The following is a 23000-nucleotide window of genomic DNA, read 5'->3' on the forward strand; positions in this document are numbered from 1 at the left end:
TGATGTATTCAAAATTTCATACACCCGGCCAATGAGGAATGTGGTCCTTCTGATTAAGGTATCAAATAATTCAGATCTGGAGAACCTTTCAGGTCCCCCTCTCTTTTCAATTACAAAATCACAAACTGTAAGAAATAAAATAAAAATCCCTTTGGTTTACCTTAAAGTTTGTCTTTAGATCCTCAAAAGTTAAAAATCTTTGTTCATTATAAAAATCCCCAAACTTACATACAGCCTTTCTTTTCCAGCTCTGCATATAGGCATCTCGAAACATATCCGAGAGGCAAGAATTATCATGTAGTGATGTAAATAAATCATATCTACCTAGCCCAAGCTTTTTTCGCAGACCTGCCCAGATTTTATAAGCTCCCTGCAGATTCTTAAATCTTGTCTTTTTAAAATAGCTAGGTTCAACTTGCTGTAATAAACATCCATTTGCATCTTTAGCTAGAAGCTATCCGAACACAGAACGAGTTTCATCCATGCTGTCTGTTACACCATCACCTCCTCCTATTAAAAGGGCCAGGTATTGTAGTGCTGAGGCCCAATAGTACATTTTAAAGTTTGGGACAACCCAACCGCCTTTTCCTTTGGGGAATACAAAAAATGTAAACGCCCGCCTAGTTTTAGAATAGGCTCAACTAAACTTGGTAACCATATCTTCCATCCTTTTAAACAACTGATTCTCATACTCAATTGGTATAGCCCAAAGACATGAAGTACTTTAGGGAGAAACATCATCCTGACTACATTACTTCTGCCAATTATCATTAAATGTAAATGATCTATCTTCGAAAAGTCCCTCGCCACCGCTTCAATTACAACAGACAGATTATTCTCCACTATATGATCAATGTCCGCCGAGATACTAACCACCAGGGATATTATTTTTTAAACTACTCTATCCTCTTTACTCTGAACATTATTGTTAATACCCACCTGGGTTTTGCCCCTATTTAACAAATATCCTGTAAGCCTTCCAAACTGATCCGCTTCTTTTTCGATTTTCATCAAGGCCGCTGCTGGATCAGGGGTGTTTATGGCTTAATTGTCTGCATATGGAAGTATCTGTGAGTCCCATCCATGTTATGACACTGGTGGTGTACCTATAGGTTTTTACACTCTGCATATTAAAGGATCCATATATAAAGAAAATATAAGTAGGAAACATGTGCTCCCTAGCCGTGTTCCCTATTGGATCATTATACCTTCAGAATACCCTCCCATCACTCCCACTTTAGCTGTAGGGTTGCTATATAATGCTTTTATTGATGTAATATATCTCTGTCCAAGGCCACACCTACTCATTAAAGCCTACAGGTATTGCCAGGAGACCCTATACAGGGCTTTTTCAGCATCTAATAAAATCAGTGCCCTAGGGTCTCTTACAACCACTAAGGCATCCATTAAAGTAATCATTCTGCATATATGACCAACTGTTCCTCTGCCTGGCACAAAGCAATGCTGCTTTGGAGAAACAACCTTACTAATTTTCAGGAAAAGCCTATTCACTAGTACCTTTGAGTATATCTTTGTATCATTTTTCATTAATGTGATGGGACGGTATCACCCAGGTTCTCAAGGAGGCTTATTTTTATTTGGGAAAACTATAATATTTGCTGATGCCCACGAAACAGTGGGCGTCTGACCCTAGTAAACATCAACAAATAAATCTGTCAACCAAACCCCTAACTGAGTTGAGAATACCTTATCAAATTTGATAGAAATCCTATCTGTCCCTACTGCTTTCCCTGGCAGAATACTCTGAATTGCATTAATAATTTCTTCCCATGAAATAGTAGCATTGAGAGAAGCTTTGTCTAAATCATGGAATTGTGGCAGAGGAATTGCATCTAGATATTTTGTAATTTCCCCGACCTCAGCCATAACATCCTCACTGTATAAGTCTTGGTAATACTCCCTAAAACTCTCCCTTATACCGTAGACATCTCTGGCGTTCCTTAGGCAACTTTAATTCTTTTATGAATCTATATGATTTTTTTTGCCAAACCCTAATAGCCAAGAGGTGTCCCACCTTTTCACTATATTCATAGCAATCTTTTTCGAAACTAAATACTTCTTTGCCGCCTTCTTGCCAAAGCATCAATAATTGCTGTTTTAGCCAAAGCCATGTCATGTTGAGCTTCATCTACCCTAACTCCCTCTGAAACAGTTTTAATTAGCCTGGCTTCCACCTGGAATAGCCTCTCATACTGTGCCTTTGCTAGCTGTTTTTCTTTTCGTTGTCAGATCAGATTCAATCTAATCGGCTCTCTCCGTAAACCTCAGCCTTAAAAGCATCCCAGATAACCCCAGGAACAGCACTACCCATATTTTCTCCTGTGAACAATGGTATCCATCTCTCCATGAGCTCAACATTCTCTTTATTGTACTATAGGTCTCGTTCAAATATTCAATTCAAATCTACTTGACACTTCTCAGGCATGACAAGTTCTATAACCAGGGAATTGTGCTCCGAAATAACCTGAGGAAACTTTTCCTCCTTACAGCTTTGTGTCATGTCATGAGATATAAAGAAATAATCCAGCTGGGCATGCTTCCTATGGGGGCTGTGTAGTAAGTTAACCCTTAGTCGCTCTCTAACATGGTACTCCAAACATCCATTAACCCATGATCTCTGCCCATCTGATATAAAGGCTTAAAGACACAGTGCTTGTGTCCCCTATATGAGTTGACTCCTGCCTCCACCCAGTCACCCGGTAGGTGAATAATTAAATCACCACTGACTGTTATTGGCATGACCATAGCTCTAGATCCTTATTTGGCCATTCAAAAGCCAATGGGCCAATCCACTACCGACCCATAGACTGAGCATAATGTAAAAGCCCCTTCTGAATAACAACATTGGGTAATTAACCACCTCACAAGTCTATCAGACCAGGTTTGCTTAAACTTTAGGCCCTTTGCGGCCAAAATGGCCACCCCTCGAGTCCTCGGTTCCAGGGACATATAACCAAATACATCATAGCCCATTTAACCCAATAAGCTCCTCCTCCCCCTTCCAGATGTGTGTTCTGCAAACACACAACATATGCTTTTAACATCTGCAGATCTATAGCAGGCCTTTTCAATTTTGCCCGATTATCGTTTAATGTAACTATCTGAATCTTGCTCATACTAAGCCATTTAGGAATTTAACCAATATAATAGTTAGCATGCTAATGATTTTAGAGCCCCTCTTGCTGTATGCTTTGCTGTCTGTGCCAGCCCCACCAGTATTACCCCTCTTCCTCTGTGCAACGACCCACCCTCTTCCCCTTCTCCTTTCTCCCCAGCCCCTGAGACCCTGACCACCCCCTCTTCCCCACCTCCACCATGAAGTGTTCAGGCCTACCAAGGCCTGTTTGATGGTTCATGAGCCCACCACCCTAGGTGTCCCCCTCCCAAATGACACTCACACTAACATATTATCAGAAATACTACCAGCTCGATCTAGACGCTCAAATCCAATAAATACCATATACAATATATAATAGGCAGTATCCATTATCCAACTTCTACCAACTCCCTAATCTTTTTCAATTTACACAGAAAACCCACTACCTTGCCCCTGATACCTCACATTAACAACTCTGTGAGCAAAGAAGACATCTTATTTGAAGAGAGCATGAACCCCATACGAAACTAACAACAGAAACTCAAAAACTCATATCCCCTTGGGTTCTCAAGGTTCTTTCAGTATCCCTCATAGTCCAGTGAGTCGGGGACCAGCTCAAGAAGATACTCTCTGAAGTGAAGGTCATTCTCTTTCCTTTAACTATGGTTTTAAGCCAAGCCATCAAATATGCTTCACAACCATGACTTTAAAAAGATTTGATTAACTGTCTCAATCGCCATCTTCTTTCTACGGTTATGTGGCAAAAGTCGGGGTCTACGAATAAAGAATAACCATCTGGCATCTGGGAGGGCCTTTTCAAAGATTGTCTCCCATATTTAAAAATGTCCAAAGTATATCAGAAAATGCTCTAAGTCTCTCTGTCTGACCCTCCTTAGATTTCTTAATCCATAGCGGGAATCGATGCACCCGCTGTATCTCCAGCTCCAAGTTCCACATTGCCAGTTTGGGGAAGGCACCTATAAGCACGTTTACCGTGAAGTATCCAATGTCCTTGCCTTCTGCCCCCTCCATGACTCCCAAGAGCCTCAAATTATTCCTCCACTACCTATTCTTGAAATCTTCCACTTTCCACATGATATGCATCAATTGAAATTCATAGGTTTCTCCCTGCCCCTTCACTGCCCCAACGTCTTCCTCAAGAGTGACGACTCGCTCTTCTACTGGGGTTATTTTTTCCTCAATGTAAGAGCAGGGAAGCAAGATGACAACTGAGTAGGATGCCAAGTTGGCAGCCCTTCTCGGTGGGCAGTAATTGACTGGGATACAATGTTGCATGACATACTGCAGTGGCAACAAGGCAATTAGGTATGCCATCTGTGGTGTGCCAAAAGACTCGACCGGTCCAGCAATGCACGCAGAGGCTGAAGATTGAAGTTTTGGTGGTGGTGGAGGCCGCAGTCTCATCTTGGATCATGCAGCAGATGGTGGAGGCGGCCTGCAGCACATTTTGGTGGAGGACGCGAAAGGCTCAAAGCATGCCGGTGAAAGGAGTAAGGCACCCGCTGACCGTGGAAAATTCTTGAGGTCCTCCGTGCAACAGTCGAGCGGATCAGGTCAGGCCAAAGGCTCGTGAGCAGGGGCGAAGAGGCTCGATGGCAGGCTACATAAGTAGTGGGAACCCCTAGTAGGGAAGGCTGTATCTGGGAACAGAGCCAATGAAGGAGTGGCTCGGAATAGACTGGGCATCTCAGTGAAACTGCTGCAGTCCACATTAGTGAATTTCTTTCCCTTTACTGAACTGGATGCTGTTTTCCTGAGCGCAGGTGTCATGGAGGATTATATAGGGAAACATTTAACATGGCAGGAGATCAAAGAGAATGAAGACAAGGGACTTGGTGTAGAATATGTTTCAATTAATGCAGAGCACCCTTTCCCTGGCTATCCATGAATATTAATGTCAGTCAAGGGGAGCCTCAAAAGAAAGATGTTATGTCAGGAGGTGATCTTAAGGACGGAGTTATTGTTAGGACAAATAGTGCTGATTCAAGAAATGTGGTTCTAACAGGTTTTTTGAATGATAATGTTAAAGCTGCAGCCAGCCTGGCCCCAGGAGGGGCAGTGCAGAGAGGATCTAAAAATGCAGAAGTAGATTCAGCAGATAGTCGGAATGAAGAAGAGATGATGGGGCACCAGATCACTCAGAAACATTTTGCTCTTTTACGGATGACCTCTTGTAGTCATATAGAAACACATGTAGATGCAGATTCCTTGGGGGTGGAAGACATTTCTGGTGAAATATTCCAGGTGGCCCAAAAAAACAGACACAAAAGAAGCGAAAAGACAAATCATCTATAGCGAGGGGCTGGAGGCTAATGCCTAAGGAGTACATGCATTCAAATGTGATTAATCGAACACTAGGCAACTCGTTACCAAGGTGGATGTCCAGGCCAGAAAGAAGGATGATCTGCGGACTGAGAAAGGAGTTGTCTCCACAGACGAGGCTAAAGTAGAAAATGGGGAGCCTACATTGAACTTTATATTTCAATCATTAAGGCAACTACAAGAGGACTTGTGGAGAGATATACGTAAAGCGCAAATGACCACCCAAAAATGCAGAGGGCTATGTGGAAACTGGATTGGGTCGATATGCTATTGTTTTCTCAAAGAGGAAAGCCATGTAATTATCTACTTGTATAAGTCAGCCTCTTGTTGTGGAATGTTACCTATGTCAAGACTGATGAAACTGCTCACTGAATCTTAGGGATGTCACAATTTTCATAATTCTAACTTTGGTAGTTAATACTGCATAACTGTATGGCGGCTTGCAATGCAGCCTACTTTATTTCAATAAAATCACTTACCTTCCCTCAAGCACTCCAGTGTGTGGTTTGTGAGCTCAACACAACACCATCCTTTTTGAGTCTAAGTCCACAAATTGCATCATGATATTGAAGAGTTAGGTTTCAGTATCACATTATTCAGGATATTTTTAATTATATCCCTTGTTTGTTGCGAGGACCAAATACCAAAATATATTGTCTTTGCATTATCCTGGGTAATCCATAATATTCAGAGCTAGATTTAAAGCAGAATGCATTAAGTGGTAATATTTCTGTACCACGTAGATTTAATTTATATCCTGATTTTTCTTCAAAAAAATATGTAACTCCCCTTTGGGTTGGACATTGGGGACGACACACAACAGTCCGTAACGCATACAACACAAGGAACTCCCATAGCTGGGTCTAGATGAGGACTTACGTAGGCAATATCATGAGTGGACATATGAGGTCGCTTTCAGATCTCCAAAACACCCACATGGTGGTCAAATGGAAATAAGGGTGGTGTTTATAATATTATATGTTTCAGAAGAGTGAAGGGAAAGTGGCTATTTTACCAAAGAGATTGTTTCTTACCATAGACGTTCAACTATTGTAGACGTATCATGCAATGACTGTATTGTGCTAATTGTTCAGTTGGAAAATAAAAAAAATAATAATAATAAAGAATTAACTCCATAATAGAAACTAGATATAGGTTTATCTGGATTCAAAACATAAAGTATATTCTCGCCATCATAGACAAACATTTAAATTTATTATCTCCACTTTTAAGTCTGTTGATATAATTACTTTCACAAGTCTCTGTCTCACAACAGCCTCCTCTACTTACACGGAAAACTGCAGGCCCTACCTACCAACTCTTAACCTCAGGTTCAGTGGGCAATCTCTCGTATGGCTTTGCCACATACGCACTGCTAGATATGGTGGGAGATCTTTAGCGTATCTTTCTCCCCACCACTGAACAGGCTGCACTTACACATTCTGTCCTGCCCTGATTGCATCCACTTTACAAAACTTCCAAAACGTGGCTTTTCTGACTTTCTTTAGTTCCTTATTCCTGTTTATTTGCCACAGCACTGATACCCTTTCTAGGATGATTCATCTTGTGCTTTATAAATGCCTTTTAACATAACATAACATAACATAATTTTGTCTAATTTGACCTAGTGATAGAATAATATCAAAGGAGGTATGACGCAACCCTAATATAGGACCTCTTTTAAGTGTACAATAGGAAGAAAAAATATTTATTGAACATAATTTGAAGCTTTGGGAAAAGTAGACAATAAAGTGATCATGTTCAAATATCTGGGAACATAACAATGTGATTTCAAGGACTGTAACCTTAAACTCCAAAGCGAACAATTAAAAGCAGTCTCACCATCCAAAACAATAACAAGCTAATTGATATCCAATCTTAGGAACTTGGCTTAAAACATTGAAATATGTACTTGTTTTGTCTCAAGTCAGTTTTTAATGACCAGGTTGTTTTGGATCAATTGATTATGGCAAATACAATCGTACATGCTTCCCTAAAACCTTTACAAAATCTTACAATCTGCTTTTATTTTTTGAAATTAGATTATAATTCTTACATAATTTACGGTTGCAACCCTTCTTCTGGAAGAGATATAGCATTGTTTTCCAAAAAGTACCTTCCTCTTCGTTTCTTGTACTAAAATAATGACTTGGATCTTACAATAATGGATTTCAAAAAGTTTTAAAAAACTGTAAATACAACTCAATTCTAAAATGGCCTGAGATTTTATTTCAACAAAGATATTAAATTGGCAGTTTCATCTAAGGGTACATTGTGCTGTAGTGAAGATATATCAACCTTTTGTAAATAGGTTTTCAAGAAATGAGTGTGGATAACAATGTTCTAATCTCCTAGCAAGGTATATGTTCTTGCACATGTAGATCCTCCGTAGCAGAAATTACCCTATTTGAAAGCATTATTTTTTGACTTTCAAGTAGCTAGCAAGTGCTTTAGCTGCTCCATTTTACCCCATAATGTACTGCCTTTGTTCTAAATACAAGTCATAAGCATTTTCGATTGTAATCTTATTGAAATAAATTCAGTGTGCACCAAGTGCTCCTGATGCAGTTTTAGAATTTGTGTTGTAGCACATATGTTCCAATTTCTTAATGGTATCTAGTACATTGCTAGATTCTATCTCAACTAATGTTTTCATTACTTAGACAACATTTATTTCACAGTTTCTTCCTAATTGCTTGATGAATCCCATTTTATTTGGAAAAAAATATCTCTGGCTTTATTAAATGCAACAAACTCCTTGCAAACATTTTGGAAGTTGGAGGAGAAATAAACAGCTTTCTTGGCCCAAACCAAGTCAGTATTTTAAGTTTTCCATCATTTATATATTACAGTCACATTAATCCCTGCATTTAATAACATTAATGACAACTGTTTGATAATAAAAAATGCATCAACTCTTGTTTATAGCACATGAACAGGCGAATCAATACCCCTGTGTCTCTGGGTTATACATTCTCTAGGAATCAACCAGGGCTCCAAGAGAAATATTTATCTTGGAGATCTTTTGCATGAATTCCAAATGCACATTTATCCCTAATAAAAGTAAACTTGGAATTTCTGTCTCGAAATGGATCCATAACACTTTTACAATCTCTGCAAAAAGCAAGATACCGTCAGATCATTACATTAATTTGGTACTACTTACTTCCCAAAATTTTGTATCAGAATGAGTTGGACCATTAACATTAGAACTAGGTAAAAGAATATTATTAACCTTCATATCTTCCTTGATCTGCCTTTTCTCAGAATTATGTTTTTGAAAAATCATCTTATTACGTAACAATTTAATATATTAGATAATAGTGATATGTTTTCTGTTTAATTCTGGTGATGCAAATCATTTGAGAATCTAGTTAAATGCTTCATTTGTGTGCAAATGGGATTCTTGTATTAGAGAAATGCTAATTTAAACCTTTGACACAACTATTTTAATTTTGACAGGATTTTCTAACCCTTTAACAATCCATGAAATTCCGTCAAATCTCTAAATATAATATGATAATATAAAGTTACCAACCCACAGATATTCCGGAAAAGTGATTATATTAACCAAATGTAAATGGCAACCTGTATAAAAAAAGAAAGTACATAGATACCACGCTAGAAGAGAGAATGATGGCAAGAAAGTCTACGAAGAGCTCAACAGTAAAAAGAAAGAGAGGGTGTAAAAGGGAAAAATGAAATGACTGAACCTCCTTCCTAAAAATATTCAATCAGCAGTGGGGATGGGGAAGCCAGAAGGGAAAGACAACACACCTAATATTAGAATGAAAAAGCATGACAAGTCTATAAAAAGAAAGCAAAAAATAAGAGATTTAGTATATTTATGCAACAAAGGGATATCTTTGCTTAACAATCCACTTGACCTGAACAACAAACAAACAAACAACAAATTTGGCAGTAGGAAGTGAAAGAACTTCATGCCTTATGAAATCATGATTTTGACTCCTGCCACCAGCCTCTTGGGTTGATTTCCTTCCCATAAGGCAGAAGCAGTCATGACTAGACTTGAAGAGATGGCATTACTCTTAGCTAAACACCAATTGACAATGGCCTGGAAGTCCCCGGAGGGACCCAGATTTCAGAGATGGCTCACTGAACTTCAGAAATGGGCTAGCTGCGAGAGTACACTGCTGAAAAGAGAAGCAATAGGGGGCTGATATCAAAAGGCTGGGAAGAACCCTGGGCTCAAATCCTAGATGATTTGCCACAAATAGGGACTGAGGGCCAGCTGGTGAGGCACAACCCAGACCGTTCAGAAACCCCCTGAGTCCCCTCTCCCAAGAAACAACACATTGCAACAACCTGAAAATGCCACACTCGACTAGTTCCACATCTGTGGGTGTGTGATTTGAAGAAACTAACACGATAGACTTGGATGACTGCCCACTCAACATATTCCACTCACTATAACTATTGCTCTATCCCTAGCATTACTTACTCTCTCACAGAGATGGATCATAATTCACAATGTTGTTGTTTTGTTGGCTTGTAAATACATTGTGCGACTACTTGTTTTACATTATTGTGTCAACCACCTCCAGTTTATGTTGTTGGCTATGTATGATCAGAATTACAAATGGACTGTGAACTTACAGTTCTTGCTCGACTTTATAAGTTAGTCCCTGGCTAATGTGGAGGACAGTGCAGCATATGCATTAATTTTGGATACATCTGTAATGTGAAAATTCAAAAAAGTTTGTTTAAAAGAAAAACTGTTGATCATGATGTTTTTACATTTTCACCTGTGCAACTTTTTTTACAAAAGTCTCTGGATTTAACTCGACCGTCATTAGTAGTAGTTCTTTCTTTATGAGGAACTATAAAGAAACAAGGATTCAGAAACTCATATTTACCCTCATCACTTGCAGTATAGGTCTCATACTAAGCAATACTTTCCTTTTTGATGCTGTATTTTTAACAACATTTTGTGAGAACTAAGGGTTGTGTTGCTCTTGCACCACGTCCCCTTGATGCAACCACAACGCAACCAGTAAGTACAATTTATCAAGCCACTCAAGGCACCTTGTGTGGCCCTGAGTGGCTTGATAAATCAGGAGTAACTCAACGCAGAGCAAATTCCTGTATTGCATTAGTCTGCCCCTGGAAGGCATTCCATGGGTGGTGCGTGGGTGCTCACACGCAGCATCCATGGATTTTGACACATTCCCAGATTCATCATAAGTGATAGACCTGGGACTGCACCAAAACAGCTATGCCTCCCTAGCTGTGGCGTAACGAGGAGAAATATGTTTATTTCTCCTTTTTTTTTCTCTTTCTATGTGTGCAGCATCCTGCAGCACACATAGAAGGGGGGAAATGATACAGGTGATCATTTTTGTGCAGGAAGTGCCCCTTACAGTGCAAAAACAATCCTGCTTTCAAAGCAATCACCCTTGAACCATGGTGCAAGAGAGCCTGCATTTGCACTAGGCAGCACATTGTTCAACCAGCGCTGGCAAAAGACTGGGATGTGTCATATTTTGTTAAATATGGAACGTTTCTGCCCTTTCCCTGTCACGCAGCTCTGCCTCACATAATGATAAATGTGCCTCTAAAGTTTTCTGCTAAACTAGGATATTGGCTTCTTACATTAATCTGGCATTCCCACTTTCATGACTACAGTATATTCCAGGAATAAAATAATAACACATTTGAGTGTAGAAGTATATCCAAAAAGTATCCCCTGGCTAAGATGATGTGATCTTTGAAATTCAGGAGCGTTTAATCTGATTAGTCCAGAGCATTTGAAATCTTTATTAAACAAAAAAGTCTACAAAGTCATTCTCTAATACATCCTGAAGCACACCATGAATTTGTAGATTATTCCTGTGGTTATAATTCTCTAAATATTCCACTTTTTAAGTGCTGTCACTTCTGTATCTGATGTGTCCAATTTCCCTGTCACATGGTATTTATCGCATACTCCTTGCCCCAAATCAGAGATCCTGTTCTCCATGAAAGATCGTTAAAAAAAATATTTTTATCCTCATTCCACCATCAGCTCTGTTTCAATTGTGCATACCATGCCTTCTCAGTGTTGGAGAGACTGACTGAATTATATTACAAATGGACCTCATGAGTGTAGAGTAAGGAAAGACTGTCCTCCAAGCGCTGCAACATATAGGTGAAATCATTGGACATTTAACCTCAAGTTGCCATTTCCTAAAGTAATTCTGGGACCGATTCGCAGAACTAACTTAAGACGAAATCCTAAACTTCCTACCATTTTGGTATTCACAGAAGGCACTTACTCATTTTGGTATTCACAGAAGGCCCTTACTCATTTCGGTATTCACAGAAGTTAGGAGTTCTAACTTTAGGACTCCTAAATGTCTTCTGTGAATACCAAAAGTCTTAAAGTTAGGAGTTTAGTAAAAGTACAGTTAGGACTCCTAACTTTAGGACTCCTAAACTGAGAAAAATCCTAACTTTTATACTTTCGGTATTCACAGAAGGCATTTAGGAGTCCTAAAGTTAGGAGTCCTAACTTTACTACTCCTAAAATGAGAGAAATCCTAACTTTAAGACTTTTGGTATTCACAGAAGGCATTTAGGAGTCCTAAAGTTAGGACTCCTAACTTCTGTGAATTCCGAAATGACTAAGGGGCATATCAACAAGGGCTTTATCTCTGCTTTTTTGGCTTTAAAAGCCAAAAAAGCAGAGATAAAACTAGCGCCCTATCAACAACAGGGTGCTAACACGCAAATTTGCATGTTAGCACCCTTTTACTCTACGCTTCCCCTTGCATCTCTAATGAGATGCAAAGGGGGCGTTCCCGAGTAAAATAATAGGAGAAATGTCGCTAAGCGACATTTCTCCTATTATCAAGAATATCGCTAACCCTGTTAGAGACAAAAAAAGCAGCGCTAACCGCGGTTAACGCTGCTTTTTTACGTCTGCTAATTTTCAGACTTAGCCATGATATCCTATGGAAGGTGGATATCATGGCTAAGTTTGCCTGTCCCTATCAACAAGGTAACGTGTGATTATCGCTGGGTTTCCAGCGATAATCTCACGTTAGCCTGTTAGCGTGTAGATTTTTATCGCTATTGAGATAAGCGTTGCTAATAGCACGCTATCTCAGCGATAAAAATTCACGCTAGCCGGCGATAATTATCCTCACGCTAAGAGCTCTGAGCGATAATTATCGCCGGTTGTTGTTGATATGCCCCTCTGTGCCTTCTGTGAATACTAAAATGGTAGTAAGTTTAGGATTTTGTCTTAAGTTAGTTCTGTGAATCGGGCCCTCCATGTTTTGTTCAAACTTTTATGGTCACATGCAATATCCATTTGGCTTACATGACCAGCCAATTTAATCTAGTCAGCGACTGCTGGGGGATCTAGAGAGGTCCATTTTTTTTTTACAAATTTCTCTTCTTGTCAATGAAATTAGGTGGAACACCATCCTTTGCTGGGGTTAGTCGGCATTGTGCTGATCTATGAATAGGTCCTCATTAAAATAGGAGTATGGCTTATCTTAAATTTTTGCCCCATGTTTGCACTTGCTAACAGCCTTCCAGTAAGAAAGAAGCCCCAGACAGTCCACAAACATGTGCCTGTCATCAACCTATGGCTGATTGAATTTCATGCGTCTCTGTATCTCTTAGCCTGTAGAGAGTGAAAAAAGGATTTTTCTTGGGGAAGTGCCCTTTACTGTGGAATAAAGCAAGCTTAGAGATACTTGCCATAAGTCTTCTGTCGCCAGCTCCAGTGAGTCTTCTCCCCACGCTCAATATGGCTCAATACGATGTTTTCCTTTTATATTGATGATCTACCAGTACCAGAAGGCAACTTTTTTCTGAGGTATAACTTTATATGTCAATCTATCATCGTGTATCCAGCAGTCACCATCCAACCACTTTTGAGATTACCGCCATTATCTCAGCTGAAGAAACAGACCATTTGTCTTCGACCGTTTTATTTGTTTCATTAATAAATGGTTTTGGAGCTCTGAATTTCCTGATTGCAGCACTTCCATTGTAAATACAAATGAGTATTTAACATGAAATAGCAGATTTATTTTGGTTATTTCTTTGCAGATGTGAGAGATAAATTTGGTATCTTCAAAGATGTAGATGATTTGGGTTCAGCTAACAAGCACCTCCATTTCCTGTTTTTACCCACAAATTAACTGAGGGCAGAGCACCAAGTACATATTAGTATTTGTAAATAAGTATTTGCTTTCTAGGTTTGCCCATTTATGAAACACTGGTGAAATAGTTTTTTAATATGATGAGGATAAAGTTCTGACCATCAGTGTTTACGATACAATCTGGATTTAATTGCATCTTGATGTCACAGTAATGAACATAAAGTTATGAAGTTATATAGTGGTGGAAAACATCCAAAATACATTCAACTAAACAGCATTTCGAATGAAATAGTCCATACTTTGTGGCAAAAACATTGTTTCTTCAAAAACTTAATTAAATTATAACCAAAACACATGGCAGGTAAAGTGGAGCAAAACTTAGCAACTATTCAAATAGCAAAGTATGATAAATGTATTTGCAGGTTAAAATGCCATCATATTGCAGTAGTGACACTGAACAATTGCAAATTTCTCGTGTATTACTTAAAAAAGTGCATAAAAATTGTGTCGACCACTGTCACAGTGTACCACACCAAACAATCTTTGGTACCCCTGCCACAGACCAAATGTTTCTAGGCTATTGTAACCTAACATGTGGCATTTACACAAATATCTGTCCTGACATGACACACACAACTTTTAACAAACAAGTTTTACCCCCAGCTCATGTCTATTTGACCACCATATGATCTGGGCAAGTCTGTTTACATAACAAATATTAACGGCTGCCTCTCGTTAACTGTTGATAGTTTTAACAACTCCCTCACTGCTCCATATACCTAATCACATACCTACAACATCTTACGTGTTGTGCTCTAATCTCCTATTTCTTTTAACCTACAACCCACACAGAACATAGGGAAATTCTTTGTGTGATACCTGCCGCGTATTGATGAAGTAAAATCAGAAACCCGACTGCGGTGGGTTCCTCATTTCTTTCTGCAACCATGGTGGTGTTCCACCATACGTGCCTGTGTAATTTTCACGATAAAAGGTCTGTGAGAGTCACCCATACGGCACTCACAAAGTGTATGTTTTTAAGCCATCACCACTGTGTGTTGTGAGCTTGTCACACAGGGAACACAAGAGTTTTGTTTATACTGAAGGCTCAGATCTTAATATTTGTTTTTATTCATTTGCCAGATTGGTCTTTTTCTATCAGGTACTACACTTAGTATGTTTTAGGCTGGTTTAAAGAGGTAGATTACACCATATAACCACCCATGTGTAGATAGATTTGATTTTAGAAGGTCCTGGTGAATCGCCACCAGATTGATTGACTACCAGGCGAGAATCATGCTGACCACAAAATAGAGTGCTCTAACTGAGACATAACCTCAGACATGTGCCTTTGTTTCTTTCAATCAGGTTGGGAGACCTTTTTGATTAAAATTGTTTTTGTTGGTACTTCCAAACCTGTTTTAAACTTCCTTCAGGTTACACACCTCCACTTACTCATCGACGCTGGTTAGGCCCCTCATCCCCACGGCACCAAACAGCAATTTGGAATAAAAGATCTCTGCCAAAGAGCCCCTCATAGGGAGCCCGTCAGGTATTGCAGCGCCAACCTGATGAGGAGCAGCCCTATGAAGAAGCATGACACCCAGCTGGTTGTGTGAGGGCCCCAAATTACAAGAGGAAGAATCCCCGTTTTCCTACTTCTCATGACCATGCAAAACCGGTTTCCCAAGTTTTCCTTTCTCTCGTAATTCGGAACAGCATACTTTCTGTATCTTTACAGTGTGTAGTGTAACAGGCATCTGAATATGAATTTATTTTGCTTCTTGGGAAACCAAATTATTTTTATTCTTATTTGTTGGCCAGGCTACACCCTATGGAGTGCACTTTGTTGACCTGCTAGCAAAGTGGTAGAAGTAACCAATCAAATAAAATCAAAACAGGCTTTAGTCAGTTAAATATAGAACCATAAAAGCATCCTTAAATTAATAAACAACTTCACATCACAAAATATACAATAAAATACATTTAAATGAAAGAAAAGATAAAGAATCTCAGCAACAAACCCCAAAGAACCATATGCATAAAGTGCAACATACAGGATATCCAAATCATAGCGGGGCTAAGACCCTAGTAACCTTGCTATTCTTCACAGAATATACAGTAAAGTGCATTAAGTTTTGAATTTCATCAGTATAGCCAAAAGTGCATAATACGTTAAAGTGCCATGTGCAATATATATCATCTGAAAAACAGAACTACAACCCTGGACATCATTTATCAATATGTGACCCTTTTTCTTTATATACAAGGGCCTCAAGGTGTGAATTATTGTATCTTATTCTGAATGCCTTCAGGATATAAACCGCCACTGCATTGCAAACTCTATCATTTGCTAGGCCACAGATATACTCAAAGGCAGTTTGATATGTGAACAGTCTCTCCTTTAAAAACAATGGTCGTAAAAGACTCTTCCTGATATCTCTATAAAAACTGCAGAACAAACTAAAATGCAATGTTGTCTGGTCTGATTTTCCATCACAAGGGTACTTTGGGAGATTATGATTCCACTTGTCCATCGTTGGAAAAGCTATTAAAATGTGGGCTAATCCCATTTTTAGTCTTGTAAGGTAAAATCTATGTTTTGTGTTTGTGACCTGTAATAAATAATATTGTATCCCTGTCCAAGGGTCCTATTACAGTATGCCTTGGTCAGTGGTCTTGAGTTTGCATCAACCGACCTTAACCAATTCCATAAGACTAATCTTCAGATCTTTTAGTGACCAATCACTGATCACAAGTGTATAGTTAAGAGTATATGATTACAAATAAATCTCCCTGCCAAAGTTGCCATCGTACATTTTAGCCCTCCTCAGCAAAGACATGTTTTCCAGGTAAATCAGTGGGTCTGCATGAGGCCCATACTGACTCTTAGGGAATTATCTGCTACAGAATCACAGGAGATGTATTGCACATTTACTGCATGTGTGTGCCATAGGCCAAATGTTTTTTTATATTTAGTTAGGTCAATATTTATTTAAGTTTGAACAATAATAACACTGACATCAAGAAGCTAAAAAAAATGTTTTGACGGATATTCAAGACCACATTATAATACTGCTATCAGCACAAAACATGTGTTGCATTCTTCAAGCACATGCCGTTCAACCAAGTGCACACTATTCCGACTTTAAAAGGTGAAACATAATCAAATTGACTTTATTGGTACTGACAACCAAATGGTGATATTTCGAAATCCATTCTGATTGCTATCTGTTCTAATACAGTAAGAACACAATCAGATCTCGGCCATAGTATGCCCTCAGGAAATTGGTGGAACTGAAGCAATTGATGACATATGTATTTTGCTGAATAAACTAGAGATATACCCGCTCAACTCTAGTTGATTTATATAACATCATCAACCCTGAAAAAGCAATTATTTGTTAGTGATTATTTCACAATAGAGGTTATACAACTTCATCCTACAATGACATACAGGGAAACTTGATTTGTAAAAGATTGTACCTCATTGACAGAGCATCTACCAAAGATCTGCAGATTGCAGATATCCATTATAGTAGGCACGCCTAGGCCTTTCATCCTGAGGTTGATATAATTACTTCCATTGAGTTGGCTGGGGATGATTCCATTGGTCATCTGTACTGTACATGTAGTCGTATTTTACTACATCATGCAAACTAATCACTAGCAAACAATGAACTTAAGAATAGCAAGTGCAGAGCTGATGATGGTGTAAATGTGAGGTATTACCCAGCAACAAAAGAGTCATTTACCCATGGAGATGCCTGTCACATCGAGTATTATTCATCATATGCCACAAATGTCTATTAACGAACACACCACAATGCTAGGGTGACCAGAATTTCAGAAGCAACAACCAGGACATTTTTTTGCATAGTCTTAAAAAAAATTATTAACAAAAAAAATGTATATATATGTGTGTGTGTGTGTGTTTGTGTGTGTGCTAGACCGTTAATATTATAAATGTGTGTATAAACACAAACTTACAAGGCTATGTTTATGTAGCCTTAGCAATCTCAGGACCTCCACCTTGCTCCCCCCTCCCCCCCCCTTCTCTCCACTCTGTACCTTTGCTGGGAGTAGGCAGTGACCTACTCTTGTGATGTCTGGTAGAAACAAATACATTCTGTCATACCTTAGAGGCGTCTGAAAGGACAGCATACCTGAAAATTCAGCTGCGCAGGAAGACTTGACCTTTGTCCCAAAAACCGGGACATGTATTCAGGGCTGGAACTAGAAACTGAAATCAGCCCTGGCAAACTGCTCAGCCAGCCCCCCTGGGGACAAGGGAGGGTGCGGTTGAGCTGTTTGCTAGATCCAGTTTTGGTCGATTTTGTTACGGGGGTGATATTGCTGACCCCCAGTAACAAAAACGACCCCCCAGGGGCCCGAAACCACCCTCCACCCTGGCCGCCTACTGGGGAAATGCCCGGTGCCCCCTACGGCCAGTCCGGCCCTGAATATATTAGAAATTAACAAAAGTGTCTGGACATCAGGACAGTCCTCTGAAAACCGGGACTGTCCGTGGAAATCTGGAATGTCTGGTCACCCTACACAATGCTTATCTGGATAAACATCATTAATAAGAAAGATAGGATATGTTAGGCTGCTACTGGCATGTTTGCCAGATGGTTTGAATATGTTTAGAATATTTGTGTACTCTCTACTACCAAAGTAGTGGCTCACCTACAACGTTACTCTGGATATATCACTCATCGATCGGCGAGCTCAATGTTTTGCCTCATATTGCGGCTCGCACAGGTAAGAGGGTGGGGTTTTTTGGAAGTCGACAGACAACAGGATAAGAGATATAAAAAAAATTAAAACTTACCTTGCGCTCGCCGATGCAGCGAGTGCGAGGTAAGTGGTTTTATTTATTTAATATTACTTATACCAGCGTCTGTTGGCTTCCACCAACCCCGTCCCACCTCTCTGCTCTTACCTGTGCAAGCTGCTACTGCCTAGGGGTCTCAAGACGATGAGGGCCATCGGGGAGATTAAGGGGCATATTATCAAGCACGGCGTTAAAATTATCGCTGCTTTAGCGGCAGAAAACGTCCGCTAAAGCGGCGATAATGGGCTTGATAATATGCCGCAGAGAATTCCAATAGAAGCCTATGTTGACACCAGAACATGGGCTTCTATGGGAATTCACAAGTGCAAATTATCAAGCCCATTATCGCTGCTTTAGCGGCAGTTTTCTGCTGCTAAAGCAGCGATAATTTTAACGCAGTTTCTTGATAATATGCCCCCAAGTGAGCTATTGCCCAGAGTCACAGAGTGCTGAGCTGTGCTGTCGCTGGTGATCGAACCGTGAATTGCAGGGTCCGGATTGCGCTGCTCTGGCAGCTGCCCCAGACCTCTCTGTAAAGGCCACTGTTGATTGTAGTGCAGTCAATGACAATGAGGCACAGTGGTAACCTTCAAGATATGTTCCTTGTTCCAGAGTAGTCATCTATGCATCTCATCAGAGTTCTCGCAAATCCTGAAAATCTCACTTTTTATATCTGCTCTTTGTCTCAACAGGCACCATTGGAGACTGGAAAAACGTCATGACTGTGGCTCAAAACGAAAAGTTTGACAAAATATTTCAGGAAAAGATGAAAGATGTGCCAATAAAATTTATCTGGGACATTAATGAAAACTAAGGAGACCGCTGACAGCATTACTGAAATACATTGTTCGATTTGGATGTTTGAGGCTCAGTCTTCACCTATGAAATCGTCTCCTGATTTGATTGATGTATCGAATAAAAATAGACAATTGGGCCTCGTTGGTAAAATGTGGGTTGCATACGAACAATCGGTTTAAACCAACGATAATGTGTGGCTTAGACAATAAATGGTTTGACTCTTGTTTTTTGTAATTTGCTTAAAACGGTGCACCCTTTCTCCATGCTCAGATCAACATCTCAGAAAAGGCCGTTCTGCAATTACCACCGAGATGGTTGATGTGTGTAAAGGAAAGATTCGAAGGCTAATTGAATCTGCGTTTAATTCTTGTCGGCGCCTTGGGTGGTGTGCCGTGGTTGCAGGGCCTCGACACTCAGGAGTTGATTAGGATGTAGGGCGGATTGCCACCGCCTGCATGGCGGTGGCGAACCGCACTATATCCTTCCCCGTCCGCCACCCATTTCCCCCCACCATATTAGTATGGCAGGGGGGACCCAGGCGGACGGAAAGACCGTCTGCCAGTTTTCCGCCAGTTGACCAGTCGACCGGGCGGAAAAGGGGCTATATATGGTGGCGGTGTCTGCTAGACACCGCCATCCATATCAGCATGGGCAGCAGAGCATGGCTTTCCATGGTGGAGACCCCGCCATGGAAAGCCATGCGGAGTCTGCTTTTGGGTGTCTGTTGCAGGCCCCCAGGGTATTGGGGGGTTGGGGGTGCACATGAGGGGTACCTAAGGTACACCCCCTGCATTGCCATGGACATGGTGGCAGGCACCTCGCGGTGCCTGTCACCTTGTGCATGACAATACACACAGTGTTTTCCCAGCATTGTGGCGGCACAATGCTGGGTATGGAGGATGCCACCGCCATGGTGGCATCCGAATTGCAGGTGCGAGACCGCCGCACCACTGGCGGCTGGTCCCAGCACCGCTAGGGTGACGGGCGGACATCCTAATCAGCCCCTCATTTTGGGGACCAGGACTTATGTTTTTTGTCATTAGACTTTGACACAGACAAAATGAGAGAAAGGCAGAAAAGAGAGAAAAGGTAGGAACAGAAAGATAGGACAAAAATAGCAAAGAGAGAGTGCAATGACTAAAAAGAACATGATGAAGTGAAATTGTGAGAAAGGAAGTATAAGGTGTTGGAAGGAAGAGACAAGACAAGAAAGAGGTAGGAAGAGAAAGCTAGGACAACAATATCAAAGAGAGAGTGCAGTGACTAAAAAGAACTTGGTGAAGTGAAATAGTGAGATAGGAAGTATAGGGTGATGGACGAAATAGACAAGACGAGAAAGAGGTAGGACGAGCCGTCAAGACAGTAAAGGTTATGCAGCAACTTCTGCTTTCTTCACAGGTGACAGGTGTGGTCCTATAAAAACACCCCTGCCTTTCTTTTTACAATTAGGCTCTGCTTATATGTATCCATTGGACATTGCTTCAAGTTTTGGTCTAACTGAGGAAGGGGAGAGTAGAACAAGCAAATGACAAGCTAGCAATGAGTCCTGTTTTCATAGAAACCATGCAAGAAGTCCATCGTTTTCAGGTGGATTAAGAAGCAAGGTCACAAAAAGAGTATGTTCATGTTGAAGCACGTGGTTAAGGTGGATGTGGAAAAAAGAATCCTTAAAATAGGTCATTTAACAGTGCTAGAAATGTGTCTTTAAAACTGAACGAATGTTCTCTGGTCTAAAATGGCAGAAACACCCTTTGTCATCAAATAGCTTGTGTCTTTTTCTTCAGTCATGGTTGTGTACATTTCAATATGGGGCCTTGGATATCATTTAGAGGCAGCCAGGAGTAACACCTTCTACCCCAGATTTGCCTTTTGGTAACACTTTCCCTTTAGTAACAATGACCTCACTTCCTTTGGCCTTAGGGGTCATGAAAAAGAAAGCAAACTATGGTGTGAGAATCCTTGTAGTCCCACAGTCGTACCTGAAGGGCAGTAGTGTGAAAAGCCATGCAGTGTTTGTAGTTGTTGGAATGCCCACAGTTTTCAAAGTCAATATGAATTAGTTCTTTTTTCGACGAATGCCCTGGTCCCCTGTTTTACTTGAGCAAGATTGATTCTATGACTGGTATGATCCCGCTGCACATTTTCTGTTGCCTGCGGCGGTAACTTGATATGGTTCAATAGAGTAATCTTTATTTAATATGGACGGTCGCCATGGTGGGAGTTATTAAAAAGGTGGCCTTACAACTACCTAACTATTTCACCAATCGCACCTGCTGAAGTGATTGTATTTATGTTGTTGCCTCTCTCAACTGGTTAAACAAGAAGTTGTGAAAATGCTAATATAATTATTTGTTGTTTTCACTATAATCGCAAATCTCCTGTTTATGGGAGCCTCATCAAATTATTTGAACAGAAAAAACACAATTATCCTTCGAGAGACTGCAGAATCAGACAGCCGGGATAAGCCTGACTACAGATCTACACAACCATGGTATTAAAAGAACTTCACTGGATACAGAAGAAAGCACTAAAGCCCTTGCATTTGCAAAAACTTTAGCTGGTGGTAGAATAGGGCCTTATTTTTGGCATGATAATTTTCAAATTTTAGGCATAAGCAACTAGGAAGAACCACTATTGCACATCTATCGGAAAGGTAAAGTATGGGGCCCACAAGGTGTTGGGTTCGTTTTAGGTATGCTCGGGTGGAAAACCTAACAAGGCAAACAGTGCCAGTAACATTTTTACTAAATATGTAACTGACACCCTGCTTGTTTATTATCTGTAGCGCTCCTTAACATACAAATCAGAATGATTATAGCAGTAATTGGTTACGTCATGTGTCACACCATCATCAGTCTGTATATTTTTGTTTTCACCAATGAAGCTCTAGTAGACACCTGAATCTGGCATATTGCTTAAATAGTTTGAAGAATCATCGAGCTATGTATGGTCAGTTTTGAGTACCAAAAAAAGTGCTCTGATACTTGGTCCTAGATTTACGGTGAATACAGCGCAGGAGGTACATTTGTTGATCTGCATTGTGTGACAGGAAGAAAGCAGAACAGCATCTTCTCTGCTCAGAATCACTGGTCTGCTCTCTCCCTGCACTGGTGCACTTTTGTCGGCCATGCACCTATGCAGACACCCTTGTGCCATAGTGCAAGGTTGTTTGTATTTTGGTAAGCATACATTTTATGCTGGAAGGGGTCCCTTCCAGTACACAAACTATGCTGTATTGTGATTCCCACTTTGCATGTGTGCTGCATAATGCAGCCCACATGAAATGTGGGAAAAATGCACTAGGCTTGAGGAGGTGTAGGATTTTGGCACATATACCTCTCTGCAAATCTTTGTCAAAACCCATGGGTGGTTGCATGAAAATGCCCATGCACCACTCATTGAACGGCCCCCTTGGCACAAAGATGTGCAAGGGCATGCATTGCACAGCTTTGCGTTACTTATGGGTTACAATCCAATGCAAATAGTGATTTGCATTAGATTGTTTTTCCGACCAAAACACTTTGCATGGGATTTGCATTAAGTGGCAAATCCAACCCGCTTCTGCCTAGCGTAAGGCTCTCTCCCTATCCTCGCCCCTTTCAAGGGTCTTTACACTCTCAATTGCATGAAACCAGATTGTTTGTTCCCCTGGGTGTGTTTCATGTATGTGTAGTGAGAACGGGTACCTGTCGTCCTCATTCTTGATAGCTCTCACATGTTCTTGAATTCGTATTTTTAAATTGCGTATGCTGCTCCCTACATAGATCTTATTGCAGTGGCAGCCGAT

At 40.4% G+C, this 23000-nt stretch overlaps 1 protein-coding gene across 1 annotated transcript in view; it reads left to right on the forward strand.

Moving 5' to 3' along the window:
- Positions 1–19436, forward strand: part of LOC146817855 (amine sulfotransferase-like) — a 320350-nt gene extending 300914 nt beyond the window's left edge. Inside the window, exon 7 of the mRNA XM_085611338.1 lies at positions 19108–19436. Within this exon, the coding sequence (XP_085467464.1) occupies positions 19108–19229 (122 nt within the window). The 3' untranslated portion in view covers positions 19230–19436. The remainder of the gene's footprint in view (positions 1–19107) is intronic.
- The last annotated feature ends 3564 nt before the right edge of the window (positions 19437–23000 follow it).

This window comes from Triturus cristatus, chromosome 6 (assembly GCF_964204655.1).
Source record: "Triturus cristatus chromosome 6, aTriCri1.1, whole genome shotgun sequence".
Taxonomy (NCBI): domain Eukaryota; kingdom Metazoa; phylum Chordata; class Amphibia; order Caudata; family Salamandridae; genus Triturus; species Triturus cristatus.